Raw genomic sequence first — 13,880 nt, forward strand, 5'->3', positions numbered from 1 at the left:
TGTAAACTGCTCAAAAAAACAGCATCTTAACATATGCATCCCTATTCAAATATATTGAATGTCATTTAGTTCCTATATTTGAATGTATCACAATATGGAAAGTTGCAGTCTACTTCAGTCTTTGTGATAAGTCTTAATTACTGGCAAACAACCACTGTGGCAATGAAGTTTAACATCTAGCAGTGTGCAATCTTATTTCTCCATACAGCAGTTCGAAATTTTAAACAGGTAAATATAACAACTTAAATGTTTTATCTCTCTTTCTAGTTTGTTTACTCTAGCAAATTTTGACATTTAAACTCACTTTGCTTCCAGTTTCAAATTCTGCACTGTTCATCAGTGAAATCTCTGTCTGTTAGTGCAAGCAACTGTGTGAAATTAAGTACCCATGTCTCAGATGCCCTTTAGAGACTACACTCTAGCAGTTGTTCTTGGGTCTCTTGCCAAAACAACTTTTAGTGCAAAAATTCATAGAAATTAAATGGCCTGAGAAAAGGACCAGTCTGTGGTTACTGGTTCTAGTTCATTCTAGCCCATTGGCTGCTTTAATCTTAATGTGTTCAAAGATTGGTGCAGGAGGAATGAGTTTGAATTCATGGAACATTGGCACCAGTACTGGGGTAAGAGGAAGCCGTTCCTTTGGGACGGACTACACTTGAGATGTGCTGGGACCAGAATACTTGCTGAATTGTATAAGTAGAGCTATAAATAGGGCTTCAAACTAAATAGTGGGATGGGAAGAGGTTCAAACTCCTGAAAATTTAAAAAAATCAAACTAAGGAAAGAAAACAAGACTGTAAATTAGAGATGAGTCTGATTGTTACCAGAAAATAAAAGGAAGGTACATTTAAACAACCTCTCCTAGTCTTGTAACTACTTTTAATCTAATGAAGCTAATGAAGTAAACTGCTTAGATCTGGTTCTTGTGTGTCTTGTACTATAAAAGCAGTGTATAGTGGTCCCAGCATGAGTGTGCAATGGCTGGGAGTTGAGTTAAGTGACAGTTTAGCCAAGTGGGGAGGGAAGCATTGATGTGTCTTGTTCTGGCCATTTTTGCAAGGCTGCTGGTTGGATCTGAGATTGGGCTTAGGTGAATACCAGGCTTTGTTGAGGAGTGCAAGCAGCGACCAGATGAGGATAGGACCTTTTTTTCCCTCTAAGTCTGCTTTGCCTAAGTCCTCTGGTTGTTAAAGAGGCAGAGATGGCAATCAGTGGTATGCTCCTTCTGTCAGATGTGGGTCATCAGAGAGCGGTTGACTGCAAGAAGTGTGTCTGGTTGCAGCTCCTCTCAGACCACGCGGATCGGTTGGAAGCACTGAGGAGTATACAGGAGGCAGACGGTGTGATAGTTAGTAGCTTCAGGGAAGTAGTCACACTGCAGCTACAGTCAAGTAGACGGGTGATTGCCAGGAGAGGTAGGCAGGTTGTGGAGGAATCTCTTGTGGCTATCCCCCTTTCAAATGAATATACTGTTTTTGATACAGTTGGTGGGGGTGGGGATGGATTCTCAGTACAAAATAGAAGTTGCTGTCAGATCTTCGGAACCACGACTGTTGTGCTGTAAAGTCCAAGGAAGCAATTAAGGTAGGGAACTGTCTAGCCCAGGGCGCAGACAGGCATCTCTATGGTCACGAGCGAGATTCCTGAAAGGTGTGTTGCCTCCCTAGTGCCAGGATCAAGGATGTCTTGGAGCAGTTGCAGCAAATTTTCAAACGGGAATGTGAGAAGCCAGAGGTTGTTGTACACGTAAGTGCCAACAATGTAGACGGTAAAAAGGATGAGGTCCTGCAGAGTGAAATAAGGAGTTAGGCAGGAGGTGAAAAAGCAGAACTTCGAGGGTAGTAATCTCTTGATTTCTCCTGGTGCCGAAGATAGTAGGAATAGGACAGATGAATGCATGGCAGGAATTCAGATTTTTGGATCATTGGAATCTCTTCTAGGGCAGAGATGGCCTGTACAAGAGGGATGAGATGCACTTGAACTGGAAGGGAACTAATATGTTGAGGAGATTTGCTAGAGCTAGTCAGGAGGGTTTAAACTAGTCTGGCGGTGGGCTGAGACTCTTAGCAGTCATGAGACAAGAGAGAAGGTTGAGACTGGTACAGAAGTTAAACACAGCAAGCTAAATAGACAAGGCAGGCAAAAGCACAGCAGAGAACAAGGGAGACCTGATTTATTTCAATGCGTAAGGCAGATAAATCCCAGGCATAGATGAGAACATGGGACTGGGATATCATAGCTATTACAGAAACATAGCTAAGGGACAGACAGGACTGGTAGCTTAATATTCTGAGATATGGATGCTAAAGGAAGGAGAGAAGGGGGGGGTAGTGGTGTTTTTGAGTAGGGAAAATATCACAACAGTACTAAATATTTTCCTGAAGAATCATGCAGTGAAGCTATCTAGGTGGATCTGAGAAATGAGAAGGGGATGATCACTGTGATGAGATTGTACTATTGGTCCCTGAGTAGTCAGCAGGAAATTGAGACACAAATATGTAGGGAGATTGCAGATAGCTGTTGGAATAATAGGGTTGTAATAAATGGAGAGTTTAACTTCCTAAACACAAAGTGGGACTGCCATAGTGTTAAGGGCTTGGATGGGTAAGAAGTTGTGAAGTGTGTTCAGGAGAACTTCTAACTCAATATTAGATGGCCCTACTAGAGAAGGGACAAAACTCGACATCCTCTTGGGAAATAGTGACTTGCTCTGCCTTAAGGTGTTAATGGGGGAGCACTTTAGAACATAGAACGTTACAGCACAGTACAGGCCCTTCGGCCCTCGATGTTGTGCCGACCTGTCATACCGATCTCAAGCCCATCTAACCTACAATATTTCACGTACATCCATATGCTTATCCAATGACGATTTAAATGTACCTAAAGTTGGCGAATCTACTACCGTTGCAGGCAAAGCATTCCATTCCCTTACTACTCTGAGTAAAGAAACTACCTCTGACATCTGTCCTATATCTTTCACCCCTCAATTTAAAGCTATGCCCCCTCGTGCTCGCCGTCACCATCCTAGGAAAAAGGCTCTCCCTATCCACCCTATCTAACCCTCTGATTATTTTATATGTTTCAATTAAGTCACCTCTCAAACTTCTTCGCTCTAATGAAAACAGCCTCAAGTCCCTCAGCCTTTTCTCGTAAGACCTTCCCTCCATACCAGGCAACATCCTCATAAATCTCCTCTGCACCCTTTCCAAAGCTTCCACATCCTTCTTATAATGCGGTGACCAGAACTGGACACAATACTCCAAGTGCGGCCGCACCAGTTTTGTACAGCTTCACCGTAACCTCTTGGTTCTGGAACTCGATTCCTCTGTTAATCAAAGCTAAAACACTGTATGCCTTCTTAACAGCCCTGTCAACCTGGATAGCAACTTTCAAGGATCTGTGTACATGGACGCCGAGATCTCTCTGCTCATCTACACTACTAAGAATCTTACCATTAGCCCTGTACTTTGCCTTCTGGTTACTCCTACCAAAGTGCATCACCTCACACTTGTCTGCATTAAACTCCATTTGCCACCTCAGCCCAGCTCTGCAGCTTATCTGTGTCTCTCTGCAACCTACAGCATCCTTCGTCACTATCCACAACTCCACCGACCTTAGTGTTGTCTGCAAATTTACTAACCCATCCTTCTACGCCCTCATCCAGGTCATTTATAAAAATGACAAACATCAGTGGACCCAACACCGACCCTTGCGGTACACCACTAGTAACTGGTCTCCAGGATGAACATTTCCCATCAACTACCACCCTCTGTCTTCTTTCAGCAAGCCAATTTCTGATCCAAACTGCTATATCTCCCACAACTCCATTCCTCCGCATTTTGTACAATAGCCTATTGTGGGGAACCTTATCGAACGCCTTGCTGAAATCCATATACATCACATCAACCGGTTTACTCTCATCTACCTGTTTGGTCACCTTCTCAAAGAACTCAATAAGGTTTGTGAGGCACGACCTTCCCTTCACAAAACCATGCTGACTATCCCTAATCAATTTATTCTTTTCTAGATGATTATAAATCCTATCCCTTATAACGTTTTCCAACACTTTACCAACAACTGAGGTAAGGCTCACTGGTCTATAATTACCAGGGTTGTCACTACTCCCCTTCTTGAACAGGGGAACCACATTTGCTATCCTCCAGTCATCTGGCACTATTCCTGTAGACAACGACGAGTTAAAAATCAATGCCAAAGGCTCTGTAATCTTCTCCCTGGCTTCCCAGAGGATCCGAAGATAAATCCCATCCGGCCCAGGGGACTTATCTATCTTCAGCCTCTGAAGGACTTCTAATACCTCTTCCTTGTGAACCTCAATCCCACCTAATCTAGTAGCCTGTATCTCAGTATTCTCCTCGACAACATTGTCGTTTTCCAGAGTGAATACTGTTGCAAAATATTCATTTAGCCCTTCCCCTATCTCATCTGACTCCACACACAACTTACCACTACTATCCTTGATTGGGCCTAATCTTTCTTTCGTCATTCTTTTATTCCTTCAATATCTATAGAAAGCCTTAGGGTTTACCCTGATCCTATCCGCCAACAGCTTCTCATGTCTCCTCCTGGCTCTTCTGAGCTCTCTCTTTAGGTCTTTCCTGGCTACCTCGTAGCCCTCAAGTGCCCTAACTGAGCCTTCACATCTCATCCTAACATAAGCTGCCTTCTTCCTCTTGACCAGAGATTCCACCTCCTTCGTAAACCATGGCTCCTGCACTCTACAGCTTCCTCCCTGCCTGACAGGTACATACTTATCTAGGACACATAGGAGCTTTTCCTTTAATAAGCTCCACATTTCTAATGTGCCCATCCCCTGCAGTTCCCTTCCCCATCTTATGCTCCCTAAATCTTGCCTAATCTCATTGTAGTTGCCTTTCCCCCAGCTATAACTCTTGCCCAGTGGTATACACCTATTGCTTTCCATCACTAAAGTAAACATAACAGAATTGTGATCGCTATCACCAAAGTGCTCACCTACTTCCAAATCTAACACCTGGCCGGGCTCATTACCCAGTACCAAATCTAATGTGGCTTCGCCCCTTGTTGGCCTATCTACATACTGTGTCAGGAAGCCCTCCTGCACACACTGGACAAAAACTGACCCATCTATAGTACTCGAACTTTGGCACTAGTGACCATAATTCTGTTATATTTAAAATAGTTATGAGATTGGCGTGAGATAGCTTTGGCAGATAAGATTAAGGAGAAGCCAAAGAGTAACCAGGGATGGAAAAGGCCCCTAAAAGATCAACGAGGCCATCTATTTATGGAACCACAGCTGACAGGAGAGATCCGAAATGAATGTTGTCAGTATTTACCGTGGAAGCTACAGAACTCGGAAATAAATACTTTGATGTCTTAAAAAGATTTATTACAGAAGAGATGGAGCTAAGACTGAAATGAAATCATCTACCATTGTATTATCAGGACCAGGCTTGAAGGGCTGAATTGCTTACTTTGGCTCCTAATTCTTATGTAATTGCTTCTATAATTGTTGAGAAATCAATTCTATAGGTTATCTAAAACTTCAGTACTGTAACTTGTGATGTACATTCCCTGACTCAATATTTTGCACAATTTATTCCAGGAATTAGCAATGGACAACAAGTAGACTGGATGGATTCAATAGGGGAGGAGAGCAACATTTGGCGAAGGATGACGCAGTACCCTGGTTCATGGGTTGAAGGAACATTATTACTTCGTCCACACATGACTGGGCACAGCTAGTCAGAGAACAACATATAGAAATTTATTTCCAGGTGGTACATTCTGAATTACTAGATTGCTAACAGAAAACTGGTCGAGTTCTTTGGTTTAAAAAGAAATACTGAAGGCATATTTTATCCCCGAAACAACAAAATTTCTATCACACCAACATTTGCTGCCAAAGTGGAGGGAATATCTTTGATTAGAAACACATAGGATTAGTTCCAGGAATTCACAAAAACAAGAATGCAACTTGTACTCGGTTTAGATCTGACTATGTCAAAGGTGAAGGAGAAAAGAAAATTTTATGTTATGTTAAGAAAATTGATTCTTGCAGCATGGATTCATTAACTTGTGCACCTTTTCCTTGGCATGTCCAGTAAGCCAGATTAGTAATGAAGGTGACCATAGTGAATTCAGTCCCATTCCTTATGTTAATTATTGGTTAGATCATTGGATATGGATCTCACATTCAGATATTAACGTTTTATCTACTCATTCAAACTACTGCTGTACTTCATGTTGGTTTTCTTGTAGGAAATTGTTAGTTGGAATTTTCTTTCCTCCCCCTCCAAGACCTAATATCAGTGATATTCTCTTATTTATCAGAAAACTGACTATTGCCTCCACACTAATTTTAATTAATCTATGCAGAGCTGTTATTAGACACCTCTGGAGCTGGTGGGACCTGAACCCAGGCCTCCTGCCCCAGAGGCAGAAAACACTACCACTGTGCCACAAGAGCCTTACTTTGTGGCAAATTTATAATATCAGTATTCATTTCAGATTCAACAATCAGAATTAAATAATTGCCACCTCTTCCTCTAATTACATGCATTGCCACAAGATTGTGAAGCTATCATTGCTGCTGCAAATACATACCAAACAGTCAGATGTAATCAAAATAGCATGCCAGTAATGAAACTGAGTCTGTCAACTTGAGAAACTAAGATAGAGATTGTAATTTGTTTAGTTTCAGTCCAGCGATATTCACGTTAAGTGGCATAACAAAAACCTGTAGTTAAGGAAGAAATTTATTTGCAATGTTCTACACTAATTTACTAAGCGCATGGAACACAAGACTATATAGAAGTAGATTATGTAAAGTTTACTTGGGAGATGGAAGAGGTCAGAATAACTGCAAATTTAACATATAATAAAACTGGGCTTCTTACACTTGAAACTAAATAGCATGTTTGTATAACAATTCCTATTTTAATGAAAATGTATGCATTTAAATAAATTCACAACTTTGTTAAAATACAAGTGGTCTTGTAGATGGACTGCCAATTTTTGTTGTGCTTTAACCACAATGTTTCTTCCAAGCCTTAGTACCACTGCTGTTCATTCTCCTGGTTGATAATAAACTTCCAAATAAAGCAATAATTATTGGTTTGGTTTGGCATGGTTCTTTTGTTCTATATCCTCTCACCATTTCTATTTCTGTTGAGCCTTCCTCACTTGCGCTTTCCAGGGGCCTCCAAAGATGTCAAGAAATGGAGATTAGAACTAAAATTCTGCCCATCAACAGCACATATTCTTGCATTACCAATATAAATCTTAACCTTGTTGCAGTTCACTGATTTTAGAATAGTCTTAATAGGAAAAAAAATAGCAAAAACATAATACACGTCAGCTTCATGACCTACAGGTAGAGCTTGCAAACATGTTTCAAAGAGGGAAATAATTATGATGCAATTATTTAACAAAGTACCAACAAGTTAAAAGATTAAGCAACATTTCTTTAGGCACCCAACTACAGCAACTTATGTGATATACGTTTTTGAGGGCTAGCTTCATGATGTCATCGCTGTATTGTGGGATGTGATCTAATGTCTTAGCCTCCATCTGACTGAATCAAATTGCAGCATGACAAGCTGAGCAATTTGTATGTACCATAGCATGCTTCCCTCAGCTTGGGTTCAGACACAGACATGCCCATGACTGTAGTGTATGGAGAAACTGGCTGTAATAATAAAAGTTAATCAAGCTCTTCAATACTGTGGGACCCAGATCTCATGTTACAGAAGCAAACATAAACATCACAGAAGGTGAAGGCCATTAGCGATGGTATCAGTGTTGAGGAAAGTGCCAATGCTACTTCTAAAAGAATCCTCACTGAAGATTAGAGAGCCCTTGGATGACCAAACACGATAAGTTTATATGCGTGTGTTTCTCCAACTTGAATAACTAGGGGGAAGACTTACCTTCCTTCTACTTGAAATTCAAAATCAACCAAACCAGAAGCTCTAACACAGCTTCAACCTAGTTACAGACATAAAAGTTAAAGACAGCAGTTAAAAGCAAAACTTGCAGCTGATAGGAAGGGCGCAATGGTCCTGCAATTCGACTTTTAGGGAGCTGGGTGGAAAGTTAACAAACAGGATCTCAAATGCAGTAATTTAGAGATTACTGCCAGTGAGTACAGGAATAAGAGGATAAGTCTAATGAATGTGTGGCTGGAAGGATAGTGCAAAGAGGGCTTTAGATTTCTGGGGAACTGAGACCTGTACAAACTGAATGAATTGGACCTGAACAGAACTAGGACTGGGTTCTTCACGGTGTTTTGGGAGGGCTTTGATCAATCTTGGCAGGAATATGGGAAACATTGAAGAATAGTAGAGGAAAAAAAACAGGGTTTGCAAAATACTTGGAGATATAGCTGACAGCAAGTTAATAAGGCAAGGTGCAGTAAGCGTAAAGACATACAATTTTAAATCAGAATTACTATGAATGTGAATGCACAAAGTATCATCCACAGCCACATCCTATCTACACATTGATAAAGTTTTCTTTAGCACATTTGACAAATTCTTCACAATCCAAACCTTTAACACTATGGTAGCCCCAGTCAATAGTTGGAAAATTAAAAACCCCATTAATACAACTTTATAATGCTTACATATGTCTGAGCTCTCCCTAGATATTTGTTTCTCAGCTTCTTCCTGAATAGTGGGGGCCTATAGCACAATCCCATCAAGGTGATATTTCTTTTCTTATTTGTAATTTCTACCCATATATTTTCACTGGATAATTTTTCAGAAATTTCTTCTCTAGTTACAGCAGCCATGTTTTCTTTAATCAGAAACGCCACTCCCCTTCCTTGCCTCCCATTCTATCTTTCGTATAGAATCTAAATGGCAGACCAATGAGCTGTCGGCCCTGTCCATCCCTCAGTCAAGTTTCTGCAATAGTTATGATGTCCCAATCCCATGTTCCTAAACATGCCCTGAGTTCATTAGCCTTACCTGTAAGACCCATTGCATTGAAATAAATGCAATTTAATGCTTCAGAGTTACTACATTCTCTGACTTTCTCTTGTCTTTCTTTTCTATTTGCCTTGCTCTTTTCACATTCAGAGCCTTCCTCATCTTTCTATTTCTATTTGATTTGTTCTTTTCACATTCAGAACCTTCCTCAATCTTTCTATTTACAGTGTTACTTAGAATCCACTCCCCGTTCAGCAATATAAAGTCTGCCTAAATGGAACTAGCAAATCTCCTTGCTAAGTTGTTGGTCCTTTTCCAGTTCAGGTTAAACCCATCCTTTTTGAACATATATTTTCTGCCTCAGAAGAGACTCCCATTATCCAAAGACCCGAATCCCTGAACAATACACCATTTCAGCCTCTGATTTACCTTCTTTACCCTTTTCCTTCCCTCGTTCCAGCTTGGCATCGGGAGTAAACCAGAGATTACTACTTTAAGGTTATATTTTTTAAATCTTCTGCCTAATATCTTATATTTACTCCATAAAGCTCTAATCTTTTCCCTAAAAATGACATTCCTACCGACATGTACAATAATTTCTGACTTCTCAATCTCCCCTTTAACAATATGCTGGAAATGTTTAGAGACATCCTTAATCCTAGCACCTAGCTAAGAAAGCAACATACCATCCTAAATTTACGTCCACTGCCACAGAAAATCCTGTCTGTGCCCCGGCAGGACTGTCCCCTGTAACAATTAGTCTTGCTGGTGTTTTTTTTGAAAAGCGAGCAGAAAGGATTGATGGGGGCAACACTGCTGAGTTGGTATACATGGACATTCAGAAAGCATTTGATATATGTCACACAATAAACTTGAGATGAAATTTATAGATCATGGAATAAAAAGGGCGGTAACGTGGATATAAAACTGGTTGAGTGATATGGCACAGACAATAATGAGCACTGCATATTTTTCAGGCTTGAAGTGGAGTTTCCCAAGAGTTGGTATTGGGACTTTTCCTTTTCTTGATGTATGTTAATCATCTTAATCTTGATGTGCAGGGGACCATTTCAAAGCTTGAGATGACATGAAATTTGGAAAAATTGTAAACTGCAAGAACAGTTTGGAACTCCAGAAGGACATTGACAAATTGCTGGAGTGGGAAGATCGGTAGCAAATGGGGTTTAATGCAGAGAAGTCTGAGGTGATGTATTTTGGTGGGAAGAACGTTGAAAGACGTGGTAAAAGTATGAGTTATGATTCTAAAAGTGATGCAGGTGCAAAGAGACCTCAATTTATTCATGCACAGATCATTGAAGATGCCAGGATAGGTTGAGAGAGCAATAAACACAATTTCTTTGATTGTGTGAACAGGGTGATAAACTACAAGAGCAAAGAAGTGATATTGAACTTGTATAAGATAGTTGTTAGATGTCAGCTGGAGTATTGTGTACAGTTCTGGGTGTCACGTAGGGAGTATGTAAACAGATTGAAGTACAAAAACAATTTAGATTAATGGTTCCAGGGATGAGAAATCCCAAATGAGAATAAATTGAAGAAGGTTACTCTTCTCCTTGGGGAGAAGGCGGCTAAGAGGAGATCTGACATAAGTTTTCAAAATCATGAGTGGGCCAGATAGACTAATTAGCTAGAAACTGATCCTGCTTGTAAAAGACTCGTATAGCTGCAGACATGATTTGCAAAAAGGCAAATGAGATGGGAGGAAAAAGAATTTTCATACGGCCAGTACTTAGGGTATCGTATGCACTGGCTGGAAATGTGATGGATGAGTTACAAGTGAAGCATTCAATTGGATGATTATTTGGATAGTAATAAAGTGTAAGGGTAAGAGCAAAAAGCATGTGATATGGTAAGTACAGATACTTAATTGAAGAGCTAGTGCAACTTCAGTGGGTTGAATGGCCCACTTTTGTGCAGCAACTCTGCTACAATTCTATCTGTTCATGCCTATGATACATATCTGCTTGGGATTTCTTTGGAAAAAAGGGGCATATTGTGTTATTTCTCACAGCAGATATGCAATATATCTTTCAGAGATATGCCCATGATGACATCATCGTATCACAGCATTTAACCTAAGTATACAAAGGCCTTAGTCTCCATCTTACTGAAAACTCTTGCAAATGACATGCTGAGGCAAATGTGGTACAGAACATCTGAGTTGCTTAGCCTAAGTCAAGGCATACAAGTGCCTATGAAAATAATATACATAATGTTGATACACGATGCTGAAATAAAAGTTCATTGAATTCTTCAGAACTATGCGACTATGTCTCACATTTATGTTACATGAAATAAGACAAGCATCAAATCACGGTAGTCAAAAATAATTAGCTATCACTTCACCAACTTTTAAGTATATTTGTATAAATTAGTTTTATGAAATCTTTAAAACAGCAGAAGTTTTGAAAGGTTGCAACCTCGGAAGTTTTTTATTCAAAAATTTGGTTTATGGAAATCCATGTAAGTTTCTATCAATATAGGAGATTTGTGTGGTGGAGTTTAGCTCATCCCCTTGAGTAAACTAAATATTTAACCCAAATTAAACTTTCAACATATATGGTACGAATACCTTATTGAAATTCCATATATGTATGTACAAATATACACTCATTCAGAAATATGTGACAGGCCTTTATAGTACTTTTCCATTTTATGTAGCTTATCTCTTGCCGAACATATATTGGTTCAACAAATGGCTCCCTAATTGTCTTCACTGATTTCTATAGTCAGTCAGTATAATTTAGTCAACACAAGACTTTAATTAGCCATGATATTACATCCAGGGTTGTCACTAATTATTAAAAACTAACAGTTTAAATTTTGCTTGGTACTTTCTGTGGGCTGTTGGGAAGCTTATGTTAGTTGGCTTTTGCTGATATTCTTACATTGAAGCTAATCTGAAATTTAGCAGATTAAGGCTAATTCTGCTCAATGCTTGGTGCCAAATAATAAGCTTCTGTTTCAAATCCAACCAATGGCAAACCTGATGTTACAGGTGATGGGAGAGGCACACCTGGTTAATACTATAGGACACTTTTTTTTACGGCCCAAGAGTTGATAGGCAAAGCAGTGTATACACCTATACTTGGAGGCACACTGTATATTACTGACAAATTCAAATTATTGTTTGTTTGGAGTTACTTACATTCGAAGATTGCATTCATGTTTGTTTCATCCCTGCAAGAAGCATTTTTGAAAAGGACAAATTCAACAGTAAGACTGTTCTTTATAATTTTCCTCTGAGCTGCCTAGACTTCAAAGAGAAACAAGTGACATACAGCAAGGCTGTTTCACATTCTTTAGTTTGAGTCCCTTGCTTAGCTACCCTCCACAGTGGTGAGGCAAAGCTCCATTGAGGCTGAAACGCCAATAAATTATCTAGTTTCTGAAACAGTCACAATCACTCTGGAAAAATACTTTAAAGGTTATGCATTTCATGCTGACCCCAAAATTTCTTGATGTATAGTTACTGTAAATAAAACTACAGTGTCAATAAACATGTTTAATAGTTTTAGCCTTAGATATGTGATAGTAAGCATGACACACACTCATATTTGCCAAGAAGAAAGTCAACACTTCATTCAACAGGAGCACCAACTTGCCTAAAGAATTTGACTGCTTTGACTAAAAGTACTGTGAAAACTGTGACTCACTAGTCACTTCAACCAATACAGCACAACAAGGACACGGGTAATTAATAAACAAGATTATAGCAACATTTCAGCAGTGCCTTTAATTTAATACATCATCCCAGGTGCTTTACAGGAGCATCGTAAAAGGAGATACCAAACCACAGGGACACAATGGATCGGATGGCAAATAGACAAAGACTTTTAGAAGTGTCTTAAAAGATTAAAGGGACACACAGTATGATTTTGGGAAGGAATACCAGAGCTTACATCTCAGGCAACAGAATCTGGGATGCTCAGAGGCTGGATATCTTGGGAAATATACAGCAGTCTGAGTAAATTAGAACTTATGGAGAGTTGAGCATGAAAGTCAAACAGGGATAGTGGGGAAAATGACAAAGCCTGAGGTGACAAACACGTAGAAAGGTATTGCCGTGAATGAGTTGAGAAAGTGGCAAAGGAGGAAGTGACCTTTGTGATGCAAAGGACATGAGAATCGAAGGACTGCATATGGCACTACAGCTTTGAATGATCTAGTTTAATCATCAGGACTGGGATGGAATCAATGACAAGGAGGAAGACATTATGAAGGCTTCAGAAGACTACTTAGAATTTCCTGAATTCAAATGAGGAAATTCAGATTCATCCTACATTAAATGTTTAAAAAGCAGTCTGACTGTCAGATAGGCAGTTCAGAGATTTAGAGGGATGATGGATAGTGAATGAGATGTCATTGGTATACACGACAGTCGCACTCTTTACTGCAATGTTGATAAGGCAGAGAAGGGGTCAAAAGTAAATTCCTAAGTATTTAATTCATTCATAAGATGTGGGATGTGTAACTGGGCCCATCCCTTCAAAAGGTAGTAGTGAGCAGACCACTTGAACAGCTGTAGTTCACAGTGCTGACTGTTCAAAAGAAGAATGTAATTTCTTTCTCAATTTTAACTAAAGTTACCTTTGCCTAGTCAGAGACCTGTGACCACATTCTGTCTTAACAGTGTAACTTACGGCCAATGAGCTCCTAGGTGGCATGCCTTTCAAGGTCTTTTGACTTCCCAACAAATTAGTAACAAATAGAGAATCAAACTCCGCACTCTCAACACCACAATGAAGATGTTGAAGTAATTATGTGGCTGTTTTCCAACTATTAGCACGTTGCAGGCATAGAATATACACCACTTATGAGCAAGATCTGCAAAAGTAATCTTAATGTGGAGGGTTAAGGGAAAATAATTGATGCAGTGTAACTTTGCCAGATGTACAGGCATTTAAATCTAATTACATTTATGAG

General features: G+C 39.7%; 1 protein-coding gene across 1 annotated transcript in view; it reads left to right on the forward strand.

The window, feature by feature from the left end:
- The window catches only part of sytl4 (synaptotagmin-like 4), an 88,888-nt gene extending 81,769 nt beyond the window's left edge, over positions 1 to 7,119 (forward strand). Inside the window, exon 18 of the mRNA XM_048544514.2 lies at positions 5,606 to 7,119. Coding sequence (XP_048400471.1) covers positions 5,606 to 5,745 — 140 coding nt within the window. The 3' untranslated portion in view covers positions 5,746 to 7,119. The remainder of the gene's footprint in view (positions 1 to 5,605) is intronic.
- The last annotated feature ends 6,761 nt before the right edge of the window (positions 7,120 to 13,880 follow it).

Source organism: Stegostoma tigrinum, chromosome 15 (genome assembly GCF_030684315.1).
Source record: "Stegostoma tigrinum isolate sSteTig4 chromosome 15, sSteTig4.hap1, whole genome shotgun sequence".
In the NCBI taxonomy this organism is placed as follows: Eukaryota; Metazoa; Chordata; class Chondrichthyes; order Orectolobiformes; family Stegostomatidae; genus Stegostoma; species Stegostoma tigrinum.